Source organism: Panthera onca, chromosome D1 (assembly GCF_046562875.1).
Source record: "Panthera onca isolate mPanOnc1 chromosome D1, mPanOnc1 haplotype 2, whole genome shotgun sequence".
NCBI lineage: Eukaryota > Metazoa > Chordata > Mammalia > Carnivora > Felidae > Panthera > Panthera onca.
In genome coordinates, this window is record NC_138348.1 from 106,290,918 (window position 1) to 106,316,234 (window position 25,317).

Below are 25,317 nucleotides of genomic sequence, written 5' to 3' on the forward strand. Positions count from 1 at the left end.
CAAAAAGACCAGGACAATGTTTAATTTATATAATAGCTGAAAACTGGAAAGAGTCCAGGTCTGTCAATAGGAGAATGGGTAAACAAACTTTGATATATTTATGTCATGGAATACTATTCAACCATATGAAAGCAATAGATTACTGGTTAATGTAAAAAAAAGTATGCTAACTAAAAAATATCTTACACAAAGAAGTACATATGGTAGCTCCATGTGAAATTGCAGAACAGGCAAAACTCGTCTTCATTGGGGAAAAAAAAAAATGTCATAATAGTGGTTGCCTTGAGGGTGATGGGGTGGGGATAGACTGTTGTAAGGAATTTGTGAGACTTAGGGGCTAAACAAGGAAAAAGATCTCATTGGGCAGGGTTGCATCAGAAAGGAAGTCCCTCATAACATGAGACTGTCTTGAGGTTTGGGGCCTAAAGACCACCAACCAGAAGGAGAGGAGGGCAAAGGAGCTCCTGAGGTGGCGGAGACCATAGAGTGTCTCTGGGGATTCCTTGTCCAGGGATGCAGATCCCTGGTGCAGCAGGGAATCTCTGGGTCAGAGAATTCTGAAGTTACGTGGCATATGCAAAGCAGGCAAGCTACAAGTGGCTAAGAATCTGCTTGTTTGGACTATTCTTTAAATAATCAAGTGTATAAAAATTTCAGTTTGGTGCCAGTAGACTTTTGAGCTGATGGGTCTCAGCCTACAGTGAAGAAATAAACAACCCAAAAGCCAATACATAGAAGCCATCTTCAGTTAATATATAAAACATCTGAGAAGGTACAAGAGGAAGTATTTTGGTGTGATGATAATGTTCTCATCTTGATAAGGTTTAGACTATACAGGCGAATACCTTTGTCAGAACTCAGTGAATATACATCTAAGGTTTGTGCATTTCATTGTGCATTCATGTTTTTTAAATTGTTAGTAACTGTTGAACCCTAGTCAGTGACCTCCATGCCGGAGTATTTAAGGGGAGACATACTGCTGTGTTTCAGTTAACACTGAAAGGCCAAAAATGGAACGGATTATTAAACAGATAGAAGGATGGGTAGTTCGATGGATGCATGATAAAGCAGGTGCAGTAAATTTTCATGGTAGAATCTAGGTTGGGGGTATATTATACAACTTACACTTTGCTTTATGTTTGAAAATTTTTCATAATGAAATGTAAAAGACGACTGTGTTAGAGAGAGACTGAGGGACCAGTTAGGAAACTGTCATGGCATTAAAAAGATACAGAGAGCTTTATTTATTTATTTATTTTGACAACCAGAAGCTATAATTTTATAGAACTCCATCCTGTATTTGATCATTTGACTAAAGATCTGTGGTGTTTGATCTGTGACAGGGAAAGCCCTTCTGCCAGCGTGGACACGTGTACATTTCTCTCATCGTTCGTGTGCTCCAGTAGGACCTTGCTAATTGATGGCCGGGTAGAACTCAAAAGAGGCCTGCAGAGACAGGAGCGGCATCTTTTCCTGTTCAATGATCTGTTTGTTGTGGCCAAAATCAAGTAAGTACACCGTGAGCTCTCTCCCAGTTACCCTTATACAATTGCATTCCCACTAACAGGGTAGCCTTTCTGTCCAGTGCTTACTGTAAAGAATGTCTGGCTTCTGTTACCAGAGCTAATATTTGAAGTAACTTTTATGTTTTTTTTGTTTTATTTTTGCAAAGAAAAAGTTTCGGTTGTTTATTCATTCAACAAGTGTTCATTTTAGGCCCCCCTCAGTGCCATGTTCTGAACACATACAGGGAATACGGTGAAGAATGGGACAGGTACGGTCCCTGTGTTTTTGGCGCTTTTGTTCCAACATGTGGAGGAGTTGCAGATTGTGGTTAGTGCTGTGAAGAAAATAGGGTGCTGGGTGAGGTAAAATACAGGATATATGTTGGTAGGTACAGTCGGGGGAAAAATCATCTAGGGCTGAAAAGCAACCAGCCATTCAGGCGGTAGGAGGAGGAGCATTCTGGGAGACGCAAGAGCAGGTGGTGGGAAGAGCTTGGCCCCTTGTCGGAGCTAAAGGAAAGCTGAGCATAATGGGCAGGAGACTGTGAACCGAGATTGGAGAAATCGATGAGGACCAGGTTGTCGGGACCCTCTTGGGCTGTATTAATGATCTACTCCCATGTAACAAGTCACCCAAAACCAGTTTATACCTGCACACATCTCGGACTCAGGAAGACTCACGTCATCCGTAGCACTCTCCTACTGAGGAGGGGCTTGGCTGGTGGTTCTGGCTCCAAGTCCCCTTGAGGTCGCAGTCAAGCTGTTGACCAGGTTAGAATCATCTGACATCCTGATGGCAGCTGGCGAATCCACTTCCCCGCTCGCTCGTGTGGACGCTGGCAGGCCTCAGTTCCTCCCTGGCTGTTGGCCAGGCTCTGCAGGTTCTGGCCACGTGGGTGTCTCCACAGGGCTGCTCGTAACAGGGTATCGCTTCCTTCAAAGGAGGGCGGGACACAGTGTAAGCACGTGAGAGAACACCCAAACTAGAAGCCACAGTCTTTCATAACCCGATCCTGGAAGTGGTGTGCTGCCATTTCTGACGTGGTGTTGGCCACACAGACCCACGGGAGTGCAGCATGGGAGATACCCGTGCGACGGTGTGGATGCCAGGAAGCCAGGATCACTGGCGGCCTCTCGGAGGCCAGCCGCAACAGAGGCTGTGATAAGGAGTTTGGGTTTATTCTGAGGGATTTCAGTTAGAGGAGTTCATATTTTTAAGCTATTGTTTCTGAAAGGGAACCTGGGTGGCTCAGTCAGTTAAGCACCCGACTCTCGGTTTAGCTCAGGTCATGATTTGTGAGTTGGAGCCCCGTGTCGGGCTCCACACTGGCAGTGTGGAGCCTGCTTGGGATGTATTCTCTCTCTCTCTCTGTCTCTCCCCCTCTTTCCCTCCCTCCTTCTCTCCCTCTCTCTCTCAAAATAAATAAACTTAATTTAAAAAAAAAAAAAAAAGGGGGCCCTGGGTGGCTCGGTCGGTTAAGCGTCCGACTTCGGCTCAGGTCATGATCTCGCGGTCCGTGAGTTCGAGCCCCGCATCGGGCTCTGTGCTGACAGCTCAGAGCCTGGAGCCTGTTTCAGATTCTGTGTGTGTCTCTCTCTGACCCTCCCCCGTTCATGCTCTGTCTCTCTCTGTCTCAAAAATAAATAAACGTTAAAAAAAAAAAATTAAAAAAAAAAAAAAAAGATCTTGTTTCTGGCTGTGATAGGTAACGGGTTAGAGGGTAGGCCTGAGAAGAGAAGCAAGCAGACTGGACAGGAGGTTATAGTAGTCCTGATGAAACGTAGTGAGGGTTTATGTGGGGAAGTGGCACTTATATGAAGGATACACACATACTTGGAATGTATGTCACAGGTAGCCGGAAGAATTGACTTTCTGCTCAATACTAAGTGCCCCCGCGACCTGGTGGTTGCCCCTTGCTTCATCCTCCATTCTCATTGTTTACTGAACCTAATAAAAGATCAGAGTGTTTCAGTAAATCCAGTAACATTAACAAGATTTTAGTCACCAGAGAACAGTAAATAGTTTTTTCTACTATTGTCACTCACACACCTAAGTTACGCCATGTCGTAAAGAAGACATGGACAAGGCTCAATACTAATTTTGCAAAGCAGTGTATTTAGTCTGAGTGGTGCTAACAACAATAGAGACCTCACATTTATTTGGATCTTATTGTATAATAGGGATTTTTCTAGAGACTTTAACCTGTATAACTGTTCTGTCAGGCAGATGCTATTTTTTTCTTTTTAAAGAAGAAATTGATACTCAGAGAAGTTAAGTGACTTCAGCAACATCACAGTTAGTAATTAGTTGAGCCCACATTTGAACCTAGGTCTGTGCTTTTTTTTTTTTTTTTTTTTTTTTTTTTTTTTTTTTTTTTTTTTTTTTAAGTAGGCTCCACATCCGGCATGGAACCTAATGCACGGCTCACACCCACAAACCTGAGATTGAGACCCGAGTTTCGAGTCAGACACTTAACCGACTGAGCCACCCAGATGCCCCCAGAGTCTGCTTTTAACCAGTGTGTGTTCTGCTGTCTCGCTAGAATGCTTAGTGAACCATTGATATTTTCTTTTGAAAGTTCGAGGCAAGGATAAAGATAAGAAAACTGTTCCGGAATGTGCTTCAGAATGTATTTTTTCATTATTATGGGAAGAACACTTAACAGGAAATCCTCTTAACAAATGTTTAAGTGTCCAAGACAGTATTGTTAACTAATAGGCACAGTGTTGTATAGCAGATCTCTAGAATGTATTCATCTTGCATAATTGAAACTTTATACTTGTTAATTAGCAAAACTCTTCATTTTCTCTCTCCCCTCAGCCCTTGGCAACCAACATTCCACTCTGATTCTATGGGTTTGACTATTTTAGATACCTCATGTAAGTGGCATCACACAGTATTTGTACTTCTGTGACTGGTTTATTTCATTAGCACAATGTCTGCTAGGTTAATGCGCATTGTTACATATTGCAGGATTTCCTTCGTTTTAAAGTCTGCTGAATAATATTCCATTGTACGTATATACCACATTTTCTTTATCCATTCATTTACCAGTGGACATTTAGGCTCTTTCCACACCTTGGCTATTGTAAATAGTGCGGCACTGAACATGAGTGTTAATATTTCTTCAACATCCTGATTTCACTTCTTTGATAAATACCTAGAAGTGGGATTTCTGGATCTGCTTTTATTTTTTTTGAGGAACCTCCATACTGTTTTCCATAGTGGCCGCACTATTTCACATTCCCACCAACAATGCACAAGGGTTGGAGTGTCTCCATGTCCTTACCGACACTTGTCTTTTTGTCATTTGCGTTTGTTTTGTTTTTTTGGTTTCTTTTTTTTAAATAAAAGCCCTCCTGACCAGCAATAGCTCAGGTCTTAACAAAATTAGTAAGGTTGAAATCTTACCACATATTTTTTATGATGACAGAGGAATGAAACTCAAAATCAGCAAAGATTAAAACATATTTTGAATACAAGTAATGCCTACAGATGTCGTTTTGGAAGTGGATTTGTTGTTATAGATAGCAATATAACAATATAGAGAAAGGAAAGTCTGTCCATGGAAGCCTCTGTATTAGGTCCATTCGAAGCTATGTGCTGTCGAATGAGGAACAAATCATTTTTTTAATGTACATTAGTTGCCGTTTCATTACATAAAATGTATTGGATGGGTTCTGTATGCTAGATACTCTAACAGGGTCACAAAGATCTTATTACATTTTCCTAACAATCCTGCAAGATAAGAGTTGTTTTAGGTCATGAATACTGAGACTCGGGGGTTTGTCCCAAAGTCATGTAACAGGAGTTGTGGTGGACTGGGATTTTAATCTAGGCCTTATTTCCAGTGGGTGGCCCTTTGTACTCATTATGTGCATGGTTTTGTGCTCAGCCTGCAGAGAGATAAGCAGACAACAAAAACCTATTACAGTAATCCATCTCCTATACTTTAGGATCTTAGAGACTATTTACTTATAGCATGTATTCAGTTCTTGTGAAGGAAAGTATTTTCCTTCACCTTTTTTGGATGTTTTTCCCTCAACAATTATGATAATATTTAGAGTAGAAGACTTGTTTTCTTACCTGTCACTTACTGTTCTGGTTATTGCTAATGTAGACATTATGGGGTTTTATGTAACCTATATAGTGTTTTGCTGAAAAAATTTTTATATAGTTTGTTTACCACTAGAAAATTGCTGTTTTAAATATACTGCCAAATCTGTGCCCATCATCTACTTGTATAGCTGACTTTTTATTTTGATTGTCCCTTTCTCGCATAAGATATACACCATGTTTTTTCACCTACTGCTTTTGGGATACCTGTCTGTGTCTACCTAAATGTTTTTATTAAGTGACAAAATCTAGTAACAGTTGATTTAATTCTGTTTTTATTTAAGAGAGTCAATTCATGAAAGATTATTTTAAGTACTTTCTACATTTATTGAGGATATTAAAAAGTGTGAGTGATCAAAGTTAATTTGGGGCGAGGGGCATGAGCCCAAGACCCTTGCCATAGAGAGGACATAAGGATTTGAGAAGATAATCATGGTTTGTGAATACTGCCACCTTGCAGAAATTCTGACCACAATTTATCATTATATGGTCATTCTCGTAGATAACATTTGATATAGTCACAGATCCTTCTTAATAAGAACTTAATACTTTTTCCTGAAATAAACGGCAACCAAGAAGAACCAGCCCCTGTAATACCAGATCTCTGCCACTTTTTACCCTGTGACAGAAGATGGGGTTATACCCTCAATCAATTCATTTGTTGAAATGATAGGAGTTACTTAGTGCTTAGTAAACAAATTCACTACCTCAAGTTCAATACTACTTCAGCTCATCTTCAGGCTCCATTTGGGAACTGCTTTCAGCCCTTAGGTTGATGCTGTAGAAATAAGTTCAGGTGGGGTAACTAGTTGACCAGCTGTTCCGTATTTATTTATATTTATTTAGTGAAACTAAGTGATTTTAGTGAATGCAATAATACAAATGGTTTTTAATTTTTGTACTTTTATTGGCTAAGGTATTTTATTCACTTTATGCTGAATGTTGACAATGTTTACCTAAAATTACCTTGAGTTTGTGGTCGTTCTTTTCCATACTCAATTAGAACAAGTATTAAAACTGAATGGGACCTTAGGGACTACTTTCATATTCCTTCAAAAGCTAAATAAAAAGCTATTTTTCTGATAGAATTATGGCTTTCCATCTTTTAAGGCAGTGTTTAAAAACTTTAAAGTATTTAGAAGGAAGTTAATATTGCATTAATAACTATGGAGCAGCCATTTGGAATTTACTAAAAGGAAGTGACTAGGTACTTTGTACCTTCCTAAGCCATAGCTTTTCTCATATTAATTTCCTATATAAATAGGGAAATAATGATGTGTTCTATTTAGGTCACAAAGATGATGAGAAAAAAAAGTTCTGATCATGTATTCATTATCAGTAGAATTATCATCAGATTCTTGTGGAATATACCATGTTCTCTACCCCAAAATGTATTTAGTAAAACATCTCCATCTTAGACTGGAGAGCCATCTCCCTAGAATCCTGTGTATTTCAGCAGTTTACTGGCATTCCTTCTAGTACAAAGACTGGAGCATAGAAAAACAAGGACATACATCTCTCATCTTAATAAATTTGTAATAAGGGACTACACTGTGGAAATAAAGAATTGCTTTTTGGGTTGTTACTTTGTAAATTTTATTAAAATAGTCTAATACTATTGGAAATTGAGAGTGAAAATTTTGAAGAAACACACTATGACCCCAGAACTATCCATCTTAATATAAAAATTTTATTTAACACAGGTTTTAAATATTTTGAAACTACTCCATTTATCTTTGCAGACATGAGTGGGTATGAGATTCCTCTCCACCTCTGTAGTGACAGTCCCATCAGAAAACCATGGAGGTACAGAGAGATAAAAAACAGGCTGAAGATAGAAAAGCTGAAGGGAACTTCATGGTAAAATACTTGCATCCAGATGCTTTATAAGACTGACAACATCCAGGGCTTTTTATAAATACATAGTTAAGAGCATTAAATTAGCTAGGAAGTCAACACTGCTCAAGTTCAGATTCTAGCTATGCTAGTTAAGCTGTGTGACTTTTGGCAAGTTACTTAGCTAAATCTCTCCATAACTCCTTTTCCTTATCTGTAAACTGTTTGAGGATTAAACTAATAATATGTGTAAAGTGTTTACCACAATGACTGGATGGCAAATGGGAAATTCTCAGTAAATAATAGCTAGTAGAATGGAAGTGATTGTTTACACTTTTAGGCAACTTCTTATTTTTTGTGTCAGAAGGTAGGTAATCTTGGCACTTTATTGATTTAGGGAAAAAAATCATCACAATGACTTTTCTTCAGGGCCGTAAATGTGAACAGCTCCCACCTGGTATCTGAAGTATCTGATATAGAGAGAGACCTGCATTAGAAAACACAAACTGTGTGACAAGAGATACGGAAACATACCTTTCTTTGAAAAACATGTGTACTTTCAGTTTTAGATTACCTAAATAGTCGCTCTCAAAAAATAATATTTTTAAAAAAGGAAGTAAAATTTTATCTTCGGTGTCTGTTTGATTTTTAAAAATCCAAAGTTTTGGGGACTGCCTGGGTGGCTCGGTTGCTTAAGCGTCCGACTTCGGCTCAGGTCATGATCTCACGGTTCGTGAGTTCAAGCCCTGCGTCGGGCTCTGTGCTGACAGCTCAGAGCCTGGAGCCTGCTTTGGATTCTGTGTCTTCCTCTCTGTCTCTGCCCCGCCCCCGCTCGCACTCTGTCTCTCAAAAATAAATAATTGTTAAAAAAAATTTTTTTAATCCAAAGATTTGTAGCAACGAGATGAAAAAAATATTGAAATGAAATATAGAAAAACGCTATTATGGCACAAGGTGCTTTTCTGTTACACTTACAGTGAGTGTGCCCCACAGGAAGTATAAATGAAGCTTTGAATCTAGGTTATCCTTCATGCGTAGTTCCTGCAAGATCCTTTTTCATTTCATAAATCCGACTGAAGAGTTTTGGCTTTAAATATTCCATGGAGGAGTTTTAGGAATACTGCCATATGAAGTGTCTTTGATTTCATGTCAGTTTTTTTCTGTTTCCACAAATGGCTCTGAGTGATAGGAAGTGTCAAAGTTTCCCTAAGCATTCTCTTTATCTTTCCAGTGCCTTCTAACTAAGTCTCAGGTCCATTATGAGCATGAAATCTGTGAATTTAGGTCAAGAGATAATGGTGGTTTCAATATTAGGTTCTAAGGAAGATTAGGTAGAAATTGTCAAAAAGCGATTTCAATGCTAACTTAAAGTAGATTACCTTCTGGGTCCTTGGAGATAAATATTAATTGCGTTAACTCCACTTAAGTGTAGTACTTCCTGCCTTTTTTTTTTTTCCAGTTTAGTTAAGGGTCTGTTTTTAGCTAGAGTTTTTCAATTTTAGCCAGAATACAAGGGGAAATGATATGAACAAACTTTTAAGAAAGGAAATTTAGGGGCACCTGAGTGGTTCAGTTGGTTGAGTATCCAACTCTTGACTTCAGCTCCGTCCTTGATCCCAGGGTCATGGAATTGAGCCCCATGTTGGGCTCTGCACTGTGCATGGGGCTTGCTTGCGATTCTCTCTCTGTCTCCCCTGCTGCCTCTCTCCCCTGCTCATTCTCTTGCTCTCTAAAAGAAAAAATTTTTTTTTAGTTTTTTAATGTTTATTCTTTTTTGAGAGACAGAGAGCTTGAGTGAGAGAGGGTTAGATAGAGAGAGGGAGACAGAATCTAAAGCAGGTTCTAGGCTCTGAGCGGTCAGCACAGAGCCCAACACTGGACTTGAACTCCAGAACCACAATATCATGACCTGAGCTGAAGTCAGACACCTAACTGACTGAGCCACCCAGGCATCCCAGAAAAAACATTTTTTTTAAAGAAATTTAACTAACCTTTGCTTGTAAAGACTAGAAAAACTTGTAAGCATTCAGTTGGAAATATGCTGAAAAGTCCTCTAATTCCAGATTATAATTTTTATGTGCATCTCTCTCTCTTAAGGTGAAAATTTTATAAATATTTTAATAAGTAATGTGTATTTTAACCTTTTGTTCATCCACTCAAATCTTTTTGGAAGTAAGGAAGTTATAAATAATCAGTGCATTAATTTTTTAGTACAGCAGTAAATTTAAAATTAGATTTTTGATCCAAATGTAATGTTCAACTTAGAAAAAAAATATAGATAGTTTATGGCCGTTTGCTGCCCATAAATGCAGGCATAAGGACTAATACAACACATGTTTCCAGAGCCTTTGGGGTCCCAGGTAACCAGCCATCTTACAGTCTCCTGCTGTAGGCACTGAAGTCACAAACAGTGAATAAGACACTCTTTGCCATGATTAGTGGAAACTGTCCTCTTGTCACAAGTACAAGAGCTCTCATAAAATTTAGGAAACAAAACAACAAGAAGTCCTGTGTGGTTTTTATCTTTCTAGATATAACAACAACTTTAAGATAAAAAATAAAATTAAATTAAGTGACATGTGGACAGCAAGCTGTGTGGACGAAGTGGGAGAAGGCAACACCAATGCCCTGAAATCGTTTGTCTTGGGCTGGCCCACGGTGAACTTCGTGGCCACTTTCAGGTAAGAACCATAGCGTCTCCTGTATTTACATGTTAAATGCAGTCAACTAGGTAATTTCTAGGATGAAAAAGAAAAAGTTAATCCAATTTTGTTCTATTGATTTTTCAAAGGGAAATATTTTATTCTGATTTATTCTGAAGTCATCTTTTGACATGCCCCCAATAAAGACACTCGTATGCCTTGTGTTTCTCCCCAAGAGCTTCTTATTAAAATATGTGGAGAGTAATGGTAAATAGTGAGAACACTGGAGTCCTCTATCTTGGTTTGACCAGTGATTTTTAGAGGGGCTCTGCTGAAAGACCTCGGGGCTGGGGGAGAGGAATAGAGGCTCACGCAGAGACCACACTCTCCAACCTCCCCTTTGCTCATGTTCAGGTATTGTTTTACATAGTGAGCTTTTGACTTGATCTTTTCAACCCACTGAAATAGACTTTTACTGAAAAATTGTATAGAATCGTCCAGTTAAGCTTGAATAACTTTTATACTCCCAGATTTTCTAACGAAATAGTTTTTAATGATAGAAATAAAATTAATGTTGTGAAATAATGGGGGTACCTGAACTGTACAATCAGGTTCTGATTTGGCATAGAGATGTGACAATCAAAAATGAATTCATGACCCAAGAAGTAAAAGTTAGTTTCCTAAGACTCACCCTGTGACTGGGATGGGGATGGAGAATGTATAAATAGAGAATCTTTGTACTCTTAACCCTAACGTGCCACATTGGCACTTCTCAGGTCCAGGTGAGCATACCAAACCTCACACCAGTGATTTCGAACAGCTGCACCCTCACGTCCGGTATTTGTTTTACACTTAAAGAATTGGGCTCATCACATGCACACGTTTTTCTCTTGGTCTCTTCTCTCCCCTCTACCACCAGACATGTCAGGTATCATCCTAAAGCCAGATAACTCAAAATTTCCAAGCTGTTAATCTTCTAATAAAAAACAGGCATGTCATTAAGTTCTATTATGCATTATTGGCCTACCACAAGATTTTAAGAACTTACTTGGAAGAAACATGTGTGTATATCATTGTCTGCATATCTTCTTTTCCATGACAGATTTCTCTAGATAGTATCATTTTCCGTTGCCTAATCTCCTTGGAGTTACAGGTGAAAGGAAGGGATTTCTAGAGAGGGACAAGACTACATGAGGTGTTTAATTAAGAGGTTTTTATGAAACTTGTTATAAGAAGAAGTACAGATGTATAAACAAGTTTTACGTATGTTGTATTCTTCAAAAAGTATAGTACCTTACCCAGAAAGATTAAGGTTAACATGACTAATGATGTCATGTGCCCCTCGATAGAATGTGATGAGAAGAGCAGGTCACCGTTGTATTATCCTCGTCAAAACCCATAGTCCCAGTCCAAGCATGAGATGAACATCAAACAAGCCCAGATTGAAGGATATTCTGTAGGTTAAGCTGACCAGCACTCCTCCAGATTATCACAGCAAAAAACAAAAACAAACCAAAAAAAACAAAGCAGGAAAAGACCTAGAAACTGTCATAGACCAGTCACTAAAGAGATGTGATAACTAAATGCAATGTGTTATCCTGGTTTGGGTCCCAGAACAGAAAAAGGACATTAATGGAAAAACTGGTAAAATCTGAATAGTCAAGAACTTAGTTAATAGTAACGTACCAGTAATGGTTTCTTAGTTTGACAAGTGTGCCATGATAATATAAGAGGATAACTTTAGGAAACTGAAACTGGTGAGAGGTATACAAGGACCCTCTGTACTATCGTAGCAACTTTTCTGGAAGTCTAAACTTATTTCAAGTTTAAAATAGTATTTAAAATTTAAAAAAGTTGTGTTGACGAGTTCTGTCCCTGATACAGCAGACAGAGTGAGGTCTTAATAGACTGACCACCATACAGATAACAACTCTAAACTCTGAATAAAATACAGACAACGACCACCTAAAGGGTCTGGAAAGTGAACAAAAGTTGGCAGATTTTGGAGAGGAATTGAAACTTGGAAGGAGGCACCAGCATTGGGTGAGTTTCCTATGTTTAAGGCATTGGCCTAAGGGCAGGCTACAGTCCTGTCATGGTGCAGGGCAACTAAACTGACAGAAACCCCCAGTCTTTCTGGCTGAACAACCAGAATAAGAGCCTGAGTCAGCCACAGCCACAAGATCGTGAGGGAAGGAGTCTCAAAAAGGATGGTATCAGAGAAGGGAAGGCTCAGATTTTGCGGACAGACTCTACCCAAGTCTCTGACTGATTGCTGAACCAACACGCATGGAAGAGACTCAAAACAGCTTGAATCTGAGGATCAAAGAATGGAACCAAGGTTCTGTTCACCACAAGTAAGATAGAATTTGCAGCTTCATTGTAATCATGTTAGTTACCTGTTAATAACAAAAACACCAATACTCTTTTGCAAATATAACAGCACTCAGAGTCTCTAAAACAAAATATTCATAATGTCTAGAATACAGTATAAAATTTCTTGACATACAAAGAATCAGAAAAGGGAAAAGATAACCAATAGAGGCCAATCCTGAGATGATCCATATGTTGGATCCATTACCCAAAAAGAACTTTAAAGCAACCTTTATATTGTGCTCTCTAGGTAAAAGGAAAAAAGCCAAGTGAAATGAATGAAAAGATTTCTCAACAGCGAAAGAGAAAATATAAAAAAGAGCCAAATTAAAATTTTAGAACTGAAAACCGCAATATCTTAAATTAATAGTTACAGAATAGAAATGAAAGGGGAAAGAGTCAGTGAATTTGAGGATACATTGATACAAATTGTCCAATGTGCAGAACAGAGAAAACAAAGACATTTTTTAATGAAAAATGCACCAGAAACTTGTTAGAAAATACCAGAAGATATAATACACATGTAATTGGAACTCCAGAAAAGGAGAGAAGGGAAATGGGACCTAACAAATAGTTGAAGAAATAATGGTTTGGAAACATTCCAAATTTTGTGAAAGATACAAACGTACAGAATCATTGAACCCCAAACAGGAATATGAAGGGAATTTCACTTAGTTATGTTATATAGACAAACTGCTATAAACCAAAGATGAGAGGAAATCTTAATAGCAGCCAGAGAAAAACAGCACGTTGCATTTAGGGGAGCAGTGATTTGCACCACTGTGGTTTTTTCATCAGAAACTTGGGTAATTTCAGAAGACAGTGGAATGGAAATGGAAAACTCTCAAACTAGAATATTATGTCCAGCAAAAATATCCTTCAGAAATGAAGGTAAAATAGAGATTTTTTTAACTCTAAAAATTTATTCCAGCAGAACTTTGTTCCAAAAAAAAAAAAAAAACAATGCTGACAGAAGTTTTTCAGCCCGAAGTGAAATGATACTGGAGGGAAGCTTGGATCTTTAGGAAGGGTTGAAGAATGCCAGAAACGGTATATATCAAATAAATATTAAGAAAAATCTAGGTCATGATCAGTTTAAAATACCATCAGGCTAGCAGCTCAAGAAGCAGTCTCTCCTAGCCAGTCACTATAACGTCTGTAAAGAAACCAAAAGGTAAAGACTGTTGGTTTTGAAATCTAGGACTGACAACTGCCAGAATCAGTGAGGAATTCCCAGTTGTGTCAAGTTAGGGGAAGAGCCAACACTGAACTTTTCATGCTTTACCTTAGGAGACAGAGTACATCATCACATCTCAAAAAAGACCAGAAGGAATTTCATATCTCTTGTACCCTGATCCTCAAACCTAGGATCTATATCCACCAGAAAAACAGGTACCGTGCCTTGATATTACAGATAACTACACAGTAATGAGAACATTATTCAAAAGACACAGGAAGTACTTAAATCTGACATGGATCTGTCAGAAGAATCAGAGGAAGAATATTTTAACTTAAGCACCTAGTGTGGATCTCAGTCTACAAACTCAGGTAGTCAAGAAAAGCCTGTTTATTTATAGATCAAATTAAAACTCACCCTGAGCCTCCATTTGCCAGACTGTTAGGAAATCAAATTTTCTTCTTTACTGGAACCCTGTTTTCTTAGAGTAGAACCAGAATGCAGGAGGTTTCTGTGATGTCTTCCAAACAGATGAAAGGTTTTGACCTTTGGTCTGTTGTGGTCACTGCTGACATTATCTTTTTCTGTGCCCAGAGTCGCCCTTTACATTCAGAGATGCTCTGACTCCTTGCCGAGTGTGGGATGCAGCTGTTTTCACGGATATAAAAACTTAGGAACAGGCCTCCCCAGTTACTGCCAGCAGTCATTTCCTGTGGGGTCTTTCTCTTTCCTGAGGCACCTCAACCAAATAACATCCGGGTCCCTGTGCACTCTCAAGGATAACAGAGTCTGTCCCCTCCCAAACTTGAGAGAATCTGTCCAGGCTGCCCTGCCGTTTCTCCTTCTCTAAGATATAATTCTTTTCTCCTCTTCTTGCTCTTATCACATGAGCTTAGGTGTTTGTGAAACTCTGAGATAACTTTGTTCTTATTTCTGTAGAAGTGCCAGAGATTAAAAATCACTGAAGAAAGAGAAGGTCTGGATTCTTACACAGGCTAGGTGAAGGGGAAAACACAGGAATACTATATAAATCAATCTCAGTGAGTTAACTTGCACACTTCATAAACTGTTCATTTTTGAAGTAATTCATGCTGTATATTCAAACAATGGAACGCAATACAGCAGTGAGAATGAATGTTCTAAGAACAGTAATATACCTAAGTCTCATAAACATAATGTGGAAGGAAAGAAGCCAGACACAAAATAGTACATATTGTTTGGTTACATTTATAATAGAGAAAACAAAACTATCCAGTTCTGTTAGAAGTTAGCCGCACACAGAGTCTTCCCGAGGTTTCGTAATCTGAATTTCAATCACACAGGTGTGTTCACTTTGTAAAAAATTTTCAAGCTGTACACTTAAGCATTATATAGTTTTTTCTGTGCCTTTCACATCAATAAAAAATTAAAAGTTAACAAAAAATACTAAGTGTTTTAAAGGGGCAATTTTCTTTAACTGCTTTGAAAAAAGTTCACAGGTCTAAGGAAAACTCACCTGTTTTTCAACACAGTTTTTTGTAAATAAGTCTAAGATTTGACACAAATGAACGTAGAAAATGTTCTGTTTAAGAAAGGTGAATACATCAAAAGGTTGTAAAGAATTGTGGAAGATGGAAATTGTATGGTCAGTGGTAAAAGAGATGTCATACACTTTCTGATAACTGATCTTAGGAGGTTGCGGGTGGAGAAAATTGCTAAGCAACAGAGTTAGAAACAAATTACAAATATTTGTTAAGTGTATTTTTCTGGAACAGAAGAACTAGGGTTTCCAAGTTTGTTAAGAAGATTAGAAATATGACTTTACAAGATAGTGAGTAACAAGACCATATAGAAATAAACATTGAATTATTTCTTAGCTTAAGAATTAAGCTAAGCAGTAACCTCAGAAAAATTATTAATAATGATTTAGTTGTAAACTAATTGATCTTAGAAGATTATAGTAATTAAGGAGACGTTTTATGAGAACCAGTTTGCTAAATTATGCTGTTTACATGTAGAAATACTTCTTTTCCTGACAGGAAACTGGTTTCTGGCCCAAGATATGTCCATCAATATGCCAAATTTCTCTTTAATTGAGCATACTTTATATTTGTGTACCAATTAAAGCTGCAAAAACACTCTGAGACAACTAGCCCCATTTTATAGATGTGGAAACAAGCTTAGAGATGAGAAGTGATTTGCTCGTGATCAGATAGCTTGTGTATGTTTTTGACCAGCCAGGTGTTTGGATTCCAGATCAAATTAGAGTTATACTTGCAAAAAAGCCATAAAGTGGAAAGTGGCCCTGTCTTGGATCTACTCAAGAGGTTTTAGTAAAAGTGAACTCGATCGTATAGTTTTTCCTGGTGGGGATTTTCCAGCTGAGGACTCCCCAGAACGCAGCTCTGTCAGAGTTGTGGGAGTATGTGGCTGCCCCAGCGACAGTCCACTGATAGTTCGTCTGGAACGACAGTCTCAGATATGTTAGCATAAATGTGTTGTGTGTTTAATTTTTCTCTCCTATTTTCTTTGATTGCAGTTCTCCAGAACAAAAGGACAAATGGCTCTCTCTCCTTCAGAGGTATTGTTTCCATGTGCATATTTTTAATCTTTAACTTGTAGTTAAAAGAATTAAATTCTTCTCCACAGAGATATACCCCAAGCTATTCCCCTTTTTCTTAGTAGAAATTATTCATTTGTCCTCAAAATAAACTATTGTGTGAACTGTACACCAGCTACTACTTACTGTAAATAATGTTCTCTTCATTACATGTATTCCTTATTTCCTAGGAGGGAGAACTGAGGTCTGGTTAGATCATTCTAGACAGAAATTAGTCCATAATCTCTCGCATCTCCCGAGCCTACCATTTGGAGCTAACAGTTTCCTCAAAGCATGTATTAAGTTTCCAAATATGGAGGGTTTTCTGAGCACCTCAGAACTCAATTAGGATCTCCACCTTTGAGCATACAGACGAAAAGTGGTCAACTTGAGGTTCATCTCTTATTTCTATAACCCTTCCCTCCCTTCTCCCCTCTCTGCCTTCCTAAGGGAAGATAGACACTCAACAAGAGAGCTAAATGAGAATTAAAAGGCCACTTAGTTTGGTGCAGTAAGGTATTATATATGTTACTGTACTTGTCAGTAAGATTCCAGGCCTCTCCAGAGAAAGTAGGAAAACTTGGAAGATAAAACACCACCCAGAGGTGCCTAAACCTGACTGTGCTCCTCAAACCTCAAGTGAAATAGATCCCCCATTCGTTTTGTGCCTGTACCTAATGTCCTGAGAATTTTTTTAAATGATCTTTCAACCCATAATGCAATCAGATTCTGCCGAATCTTTCCATCTGTCTTTTAAAAAATAGCATATAAGTATACTGAAAATATTAGCAAAATAGATTGATTTTAAGATAAGCCATTAGCGAAATCCATCTGACTCAGTGTTGTTTTGGGTTGTCGTTGCTTTTGATTAGGTACATCAATCTAGAGAAAGAGAAGGACTACCCGAAGACCATTCCCCTCAAAATCTTCGCCAAGGACGTTGGGAATTGTGCCTACGTAAGTGTTTCTAAGCCAGAAAATTAAATTCCAGCTCCCTGCATAAAGCAGAGCACTGTGGATAAAAACAGAGACAGGCAAACAGATAGACAGGCTATGTTTGTGCTATGGAAGGTAGACATTTAGAAGTACCGTTGTGGGGAAAATGCATTTTTCTGGGTATATGTATGTCTTTGTATATGTGAAAAGTAAACCCTAGAGAAAGAGAAGCCAGAGAAATTCCTATTCACAACAGTGTTTAACATTTACACTTGGAAAGAATATTGGTTGTCAGATGTCTCTTTCCTCCCTCTGGCATTAATGTTTCTCTGGATCCTTTCAGTAGCAGCTGCAGCAGCTTGTAGTAAAGCCATTTCCACAAGGATGTATTTCCTATTAGTATTAAGCAATTTTTTCTAACCTGTCACTTCTTAAGTAGAAGGTGGTTTGAGTTTTTCATTCTCTGAGTTTTTAGGGATTGAATCCATTGGCTTAATAAATGTATGAGCTGGGAGAGATGACATTTTTAAGGGATCAGCATGTTCCTACCCCACAGTTTTTATCATATTGGTCAAATAAAAATTAAGTCTACTTATCCCTCGTTATTATGTAGAATTTGATGACTAAAAATAGAGAATAAATGCCAAGATGTTATCAACAACGAATAAAATGGACACTTGTGGATATTTTTATGACATTGTGCATTGCCATACTTCACAACAACTCTACATCACACTGGAAAAGGATGTAGTACAAAATAGTTATGCTTTGGCCAAAGGCCAAAGTTATGCAAATGTTCTGACTTGAGTGCCAGATGTCACTGCTTGAGGGAAATACTCAAATTTTTACGGTGTGAAACACAGAGATCTACTATAGCAAGGTAGCAAAAAACAAAAACCCACCTTCTGCCGGTCTTGATTTAATTGTTGTGGCAATTGGTTACATTTAGGATTTTCATGGAAAATCCCCTGCAATTTTTTTTTTTAACATTTTCAGTATATGGAAAGCATGTATTTGACAAAGGACCAGAGTCCCACTCTTTTTTGGAAGAAAAGACAGGAGATGTCAGGTTGGGTGCTCTGTGTTTATCAACGGTACCCTGGTTAACTCAACAATGATATGACACACTATTCTTTGCTCTCTGAAGTTACTTCATGGCAAGAGTCTCCTCTCAGGGAGGCCCGGCTTCCAGAAAGAGTGATTGCCACCAAAATAGGCATGCGTGTATGGAAAACATTCTTTATCCTCGGCCTTTAGTTATATACAACCGGTCGGTGAATTCTGCTAACGTGGTGGGGTGGGGGGGGGGGGGGAATCCTCATTTTCATTTTTGTCTGGTTTTTTTATTTGTTTATTAGCCAGAGAGGACTATCTGCCGAAATTCATTTGTTTTGTCTGCCACAAAGGCATGCCAGGGAAAACACACATCTTACAATTACTGGTTTTTTTTTTTTTATAATTACTGTTTTGAACATATGTCTAATATTAAGAAAAATCATTATCTTAGAAACCAGGTACATTGGGAGATAGTATTACAGGATAGATTGTTCACTTTACAAAAGACTTCATGAGAGAATTTCTTTAAAATTTAATTTAAGGATGGGTTTTTGGACTGAAAATTTTTAAAGGCAGTTGCCATTCATGAAATTATATCTCAGGTTAAAGCCCAGTTTGTAAAACATCTGTGCCACTCCGGTAGAAGACAGACACTGGGATTGGTGCTCAAAGCCCTGCCTGTTGGGTTCTCAGACACTTTTGCATAATCCTTGGAGTTACAAGGAGCACAATTTGAAATCAATTAGCAAACAACTTTAAGAGGCAGTTTGTCATGTTGAGTAATTGGCTCATAGAGAAAGAAAAATACTGTAATGGAAGGATAAGTGGTGAGTTGTCAGTGGATTTCACTTTAGCATTATTTTTATATCATTTTTATTTTTATGGGATTTTGTTTCCATTTATACTACTTATTTGTACCGTTTAAGCCCTATGGGGGACACAGCCCTCATTGCTGATTCATCTGATAATTATAACACATAAATCCTATGTGCATAGTAAATATTTCTTTTTTGCTAGCATAGCGTTGTCCTATATTTAAGTGTCTTGGAATTCTATGAACTCTATATAGATATCTCAAAATCTTGTTAATCCCTTTTCTGTTTGCTGCAAACTTTCTTTCTATTTTTAAGTAGTAACTTCTAAATGTAATTTAGCACAGAGCTATTCCGGATATCCTCTTCAGTAGCAGAGTTGATAACGGAATTGAGCTTTGTGAAATTTTCAGTTCTAGACCCACTGGTTTTAAGGCCTCTGCAGATTTCAACATTGGAAATCCCAGTAGCCACAGTGTTTGACATATAGAAGGTGCTTTAAAGAATAGTGGTTTTAAAAATTCTAAACTTGAAATGTCTTTGTGTAGCCAGTTTTTATTCTGATTTTACCTCCACTTTTTGCCATGTGGAGAAAATGACAGCGGGACCCACACCGTGTCAAACCCGCACCGCGGAGCCCGCGCTCAGGACACAGCGCGAAGTGGCGCAGCGCTCTCCCTTCTTCGTGAAGGGTTGTGTGAGGGACGCGATGCGTCGACCAACCTGTCTAGGTCCTTTTTTGTGGCTGGGAGGGTAGTCCATCAACTCTCTCTCATATGTAGTTAATCCTTTTCTTTCTTGTTTAAGGCCTTCTGTTTGGTGAGCCCCGTATTCCTTATATTAAGAGAAATAGGTGTTTTATCAAAAGCCATAATATATAATGGAATGAAAGTAAATGAATATCAAGGGTTTGTTTTCTCCTTAAGTCAAGTGCTTTACGCCGTCAACACTTGAAATCGAGAGATGCCTTTGGGTAATCATTTCACAGTACTTATTTGTTCACCTGATTTAATACCCTTTATTTATAACTATATTTCTCATTTCTTTTTTTTTTTTTTCTGCAGTCTAAAACTATAACAGTAAGGAATTCAGATACAGCAAATGAAGTTATCAACATGTCACTACCAATGCTAGGGATAACTGTAAGTTACTCTCCTACATACTCTTAGTGAAAAGCAAACTTTTTATTCTGTAGGTTCATATAAATATTATCCCTTTCATCATAAGACAGCTGATTACTGGTAATACCGAATTCATGTTTTGTCCCCCCCAAAATGGAGGAAATAAGGACAGGAAAGCCTTACTGTTAGATGTTCCTCTTATACTGCCGTTGTAAAACTTACCTGAGCTGGAAAGCATAGTAAGATTAGACTGTACTGGTAGAATGATAATAATATGTGTTTTTATCGTATATGCTGTATGCACATTCAGTTGGGGAGTTTTCTTGGTATAAGATTCTAATGAGTAAGTTCTAACCTCCTTCACATGTACGTGTCTCTCTACAACTGTTCTTCTCTTCTCTCCTTTCCTGGTTCTTCTCCTCTACCTCATTATTCTATTATCCCAAGATTCCACCAGTCTTAGGATGGTGAATTCTGAAGGATTTGCTCTGTAGTAGAATTTATACATGAAGAACACATAGCTAGAATCAATGTTCATGACTGCAGATCCAGAAGATGAGTTGGCTGGTACCTCTAATGAATTGGTAAATTGAAAAACAGGCTTTGAGAGGGGCGTTAAGGAGGACACTTGTTGGGATGAGCACTGCATGTTGTAGTAAGGGGATGAAGCACTGACTTCTACTCCTGAAATCATTATTGCACTTTATGCTAACTAACTTGGATGTAAATTTAAATAAATAAATAAATAAATAAATAAATAAATAACTTTTAAAAACCACAACAGGCTTTGAATCAGATCCTGGATTTAAAGAGCTTTAGTGTGCATCCCGCATCTCCCCTCCATTTTACTTTTAGCTTCTGCTTTTTTCTGTTTTGCGGGGCAAAGGTGAGTTTTTGAAATTTAATTAATGGAGAAGATTGGCGTGTTTGAGGATGAGGTAGGGAGAACACTGGAAAATCCTCGTCCTCTCCGCCCTGCCAGTGTATAGACCGCATACCGTGGGCCTTGTGTTAACGGGAGTGACTTTCAGAGGGACGGACACTAGAGGAAGCACTTGAACAACACCACTTCTTGAGTAAGATTGTCTACGAACATGAAAGCGCGGTGTTACTGTGCTGCAACATGCCAAACGTCTTAGATGTGTCACAGTCTTCTAAGCTGCATTTCAATTCACTTGGACACAGTGCTATCCTACGCCCCTAGGCACTCAGAGAAATCACAATTTAGGGTAAGAGATCTCATTTATTTTAGTCACATTTAATAATATACTTAAGATATGATTAGATTTATGTGCACTGGGTAAAGCTGGCGCCTCTGCATTGATTTTTAAGCTCATGTGTTTATATCTTGGAATAGTTTAAGGCAAGGGAAAGGAGACTGATTAGTGACAGGATTCATTTTACTTATGTTTTTCCCTTGAGAAAAGTAATCCATGTCCTGAGACCAAAAATATTCCTATTCATTATAATTAGGAATGGAGGCTATTTGGTTATGCTCTTCTAATGGGTTATTGCATATTTTCAGATGCTACAAAAAAAAAATGAAGGATTTTTATCATATTGCCTGCTGTCCCTATTTGCAATAAAATTTTTTAAGCTGAGAATGGGGAAGGATGGGGCGCCTGGGTGGCGCAGTCGGTTAAGCGTCCGACTTCAGCCAGGTCACGATCTCGCGGTCTGTGAGTTCGAGCCCCGCATCAGGCTCTGGGCTGATGGCTCGGAGCCTGGAGCCTGTTTCCGATTCTGTGTCTCCCTCTCTCTCTGCCCCTCCCCTGTTCATGCTCTGTCTCTCTCTGTCCCAAAAATAAATAAAAAAAAAAAAAAAAAAAAAAAAAAAACGTTGAAAAAAGAAAAAAGAATGGGGAAGGAAGTGACAAATAGGGTAGAGGAGGGGGCCAGAAGTAATTCTCCGCATCCAGGACCCTCTATTATAAGGTCAGAACGTTGATTTTTAATCCAAAGATAAAGGCAAGAATATTGAATATTGCCAGTCTCTTCTAGCTTCATTTAGAACATTGGTCCTTTATCCTGTCCTGGAGGATGCAGCAAAGTCTATTGAATTTGGTATTATTTCTTTCAAGTGAGATTTTTAGTATTGCTGGGCTATAATTCTGCCTGTGAACAATTTCATTGTGTTCTATGACTGGGCCTATTCTCTAGAATTCTTGTCCTTTCTGTATCCAGGACTGGACTTGCCCAAAATAAAACCAGTGTAGACTGTGCCAGCCACCTATCTCCTCAAAGCCTCTTGGTCATTCTCCTTCTGCTCAGAAACTGCTGAGCTAATACAGTCAGCCCTTGAGATTTCACTTTTTCATCACAGACACAGCATTGTTGTGGCTTTCTGGATAACGAGGATGTCTTTGCAGGGGCATGTTGGAGATTAAGTCCAGTATTTTCTGAGAAGTCCAGAGGCATGGCAGAAGTCAGGACTCTAATGAAGAGATCAGCCTTTTAGAAAACTAGGACATTTCTTTCTGCTTTGTAAAGGGGCTTATAATTTTACGTTCTGTGGGCTACCCATTACCATAAGGGCCTTCTTCCATTGCAGTCTGTGGATCCCTGGTCATCACTAGGAAGAGAGGACAGGACTGCTGAGTCCTCTGCCAGGGATGAGACAGGAATATGGATTGTAGGAATTAGCATTGCCATCTTCAAAAACTGTATTCACCCCCATGAACTTGAACAGCATTTATATTGTCCCCATTTTTTCTCCAAACATAAAGATCCACCCCCAAAATATGTCCTTGTTCAGTTACCAAACGTGACAGAATTATTGTTAATATTTTTATCTCCAAGGGCTCTGAGAGAGACTACCAGCTTTGGGTCAATTCTGGCAAAGAAGAGGCACCATACCCACTTATTGGTAAGTTTCTTCAAATATCTAAGATAGGATTGTGTTTTAATTGTAATTCTAAGTGTCTATGAGAACTAGTCATGGAGTCCTGAATTTAAGTGCCATCAAATATTATATCTCATATAATATTTATTCATTCATTCAGTAAATACCTATCAACCATTTCCTAAGGGCTAGGCAAATAGTGTCTCTTCACTCAAGCAGTTAATGGTGTAGGTGAGAAGAGAAATGTAAATTTCTCTTTCTGTTTTTTTTTTTTTTACTTTACAAACACCTATTTTGCAAACCTTTTTAAAATTTTTTCCATGAGAAAACAACATGTATTGGTATTCCTTTTCCCTATATATATTTTTCATCTTCAGTTCTTGAATTTCCTGTTCCCTTTCCTCCCTACTACATTGCCTCTGTGGAAGACCATCTGTAATCCAGTCATGCCTCTTAGTTGATCAGTGAGTATTCAACACCTGCCCTAGGCATCCTAAAGAAAAGGAGATTAATCCATTTAGAGTCCTAAAAATATTCACTGACTTGTAAGCAAGCTACTACTTCAGTACTTTGCAATTTCTCTAGAAAGATTTTCCAGCATTTGTTCTGAGGAATTATTGGAAGTGAATAGGTTACATCTCACCTTGTTTAAACCATTTAGCTAAAAAAAAAAATACTTCTTTTTTGTTTGTTTGTTTTGGGTGTTTTGTTTCTGTTTGCGTTTGTTTGCTTTGAGGAGGAGAGCGAGGGAAGGACAGAGAGAGAGGAAGAGAGAGAATCTTACAACCCTGAGGTCATGACTTGAGCCAGAATCAAGAGTCAGATGCTTAACCACTGAGCCACGCAGGCACCCCCGCTAAAAATGCTTCTTGATCAGTAAGGTCACCCAGGGTGGTTTAACAGAAATAGAGCAAATAAGGGACGGGACAGTATCTGTAACAGATCTTGAGATGATAACAGTAATAAGTATAAGGATGATAATGATTTCTGCCAATAAAAAAAAAAAATGCTTACTAGCTGCCAGAAAGTGTGCAGAGCATATTATATGCATTATCTCATGTAATCCTTTCATTTACCTGGGTGATAACTGCTTTCTAATTCAGGATGTTTCAAGTGATCTGAATAATCTAAAACCAACATATTCTCAGACTTAAAGTAAAGCAACCTGTCATACACATAGCTGAGGATAAAATTGACTGCATTTGTTTTCTTTTTTAATGGTGTCATTTTTGTAAAAATCAGCAATGAGGTTGTGATTAAAAATCAAATAATTGTTTTAATAAAATCTATTGATTAAAACTATTCGGATGGCAGCTTTCAGGCTTAAAACAGCTTCAAGCTTGATTGCTAACTCGCACTAAATAAATAAATAAATAACCAACCAACCAACCAACCATGGGACACGATTTAGCAGCGATTCTCCATTGTATATTTCAGTGTGCCTTGGAAACTTCTGTTGTAGTGTAGCTGCTGGCTACTCGTTTTTTGGCCTTAATCCGTGGAAGCAGCTGTAGAGCTTGATATCATTGGAACATTGGTATTACATGCCTCTGCTGGATGGACAGGGAAGAGGTCACAGGGTGACATCCAGTGATAAATTAGAAATAGAAGAGAACTTATTCTCTGTACTTAAAAAAAAAATAAAAATAAAAAAAGGCAGATCTACAGCACAGTGGAACTTGAAGGTTTCAGTGAAGGAAATGCAACCACCGAGAAGACTAAAGAGCAATCAGATGTCCAGGATTTAATTTGTGTTTGCCATTTCCTCTTTGAATCCTGTTTCTGTGTTTCTAATACCCCGCAGTCTTCCTTCTGATTATTGCCTGTGAACACTACCCTCAGAGGGCAGCAGTGGGAGGAAAGCATAAATCACACAAACCAGTCTTAATGCTCTGAAGTAACTCTGATTATATAAGTAATAAGAAGTGATGAAATGTCTTTTTCAGACAGACATCTTGTGTTGAATAATAGTGATGCTTGAAATAGATAGTCCTTTGCTCTTACTATTTGAATAATATTAACCATTAAAGTTTACTTATTTGATCCTTATCGCTGTGTGATTTTTTAATCCATGGATTTAAGGGTGAGAGATGTCAAGGATTTGCTGAGGATTTACAGATACGGTTCGTGTTGAAGGAAAACTAGAATACCTTTAAATATTCTCAGAAGCGAACATAGGAAAAGTCAACATCATGCAACTCACAAGCTAATCTGTGCATTCCAAAGAAGATATTCTTTTAAGATTCTTTTCCCTTTGATTTTTTTTTCTCACCTCCCCCTCCCCGCCCCCCGCCCCCCGCCCCCAACCACCTGCTTAAAACT

The 25,317-nt window shown here is 38.3% G+C and overlaps 1 protein-coding gene across 5 annotated transcripts in view; it reads left to right on the top strand.

Moving 5' to 3' along the window:
• ARHGAP20 (Rho GTPase activating protein 20) overlaps positions 1–25,317 on the top strand; it is a 128,462-nt gene that overhangs the window by 75,776 nt on the left and 27,369 nt on the right. For 4 of the 5 annotated variants that reach the window (XM_060604638.3, XM_060604634.3, XM_060604637.3 and 1 more), the window contains exons 3-9: positions 1,344–1,508; positions 9,990–10,139; positions 13,764–13,865; positions 16,169–16,210; positions 17,101–17,185; positions 20,097–20,174; positions 22,953–23,019. In XM_060604638.3, the coding sequence (XP_060460621.2) occupies positions 1,344–1,508; positions 9,990–10,139; positions 13,764–13,865; positions 16,169–16,210; positions 17,101–17,185; positions 20,097–20,174; positions 22,953–23,019 (689 nt within the window). The remainder of the gene's footprint in view (positions 1–1,343; positions 1,509–9,989; positions 10,140–13,763; positions 13,866–16,168; positions 16,211–17,100; positions 17,186–20,096; positions 20,175–22,952; positions 23,020–25,317) is intronic. The other variant, XM_060604635.3, reaches the window with a different exon arrangement.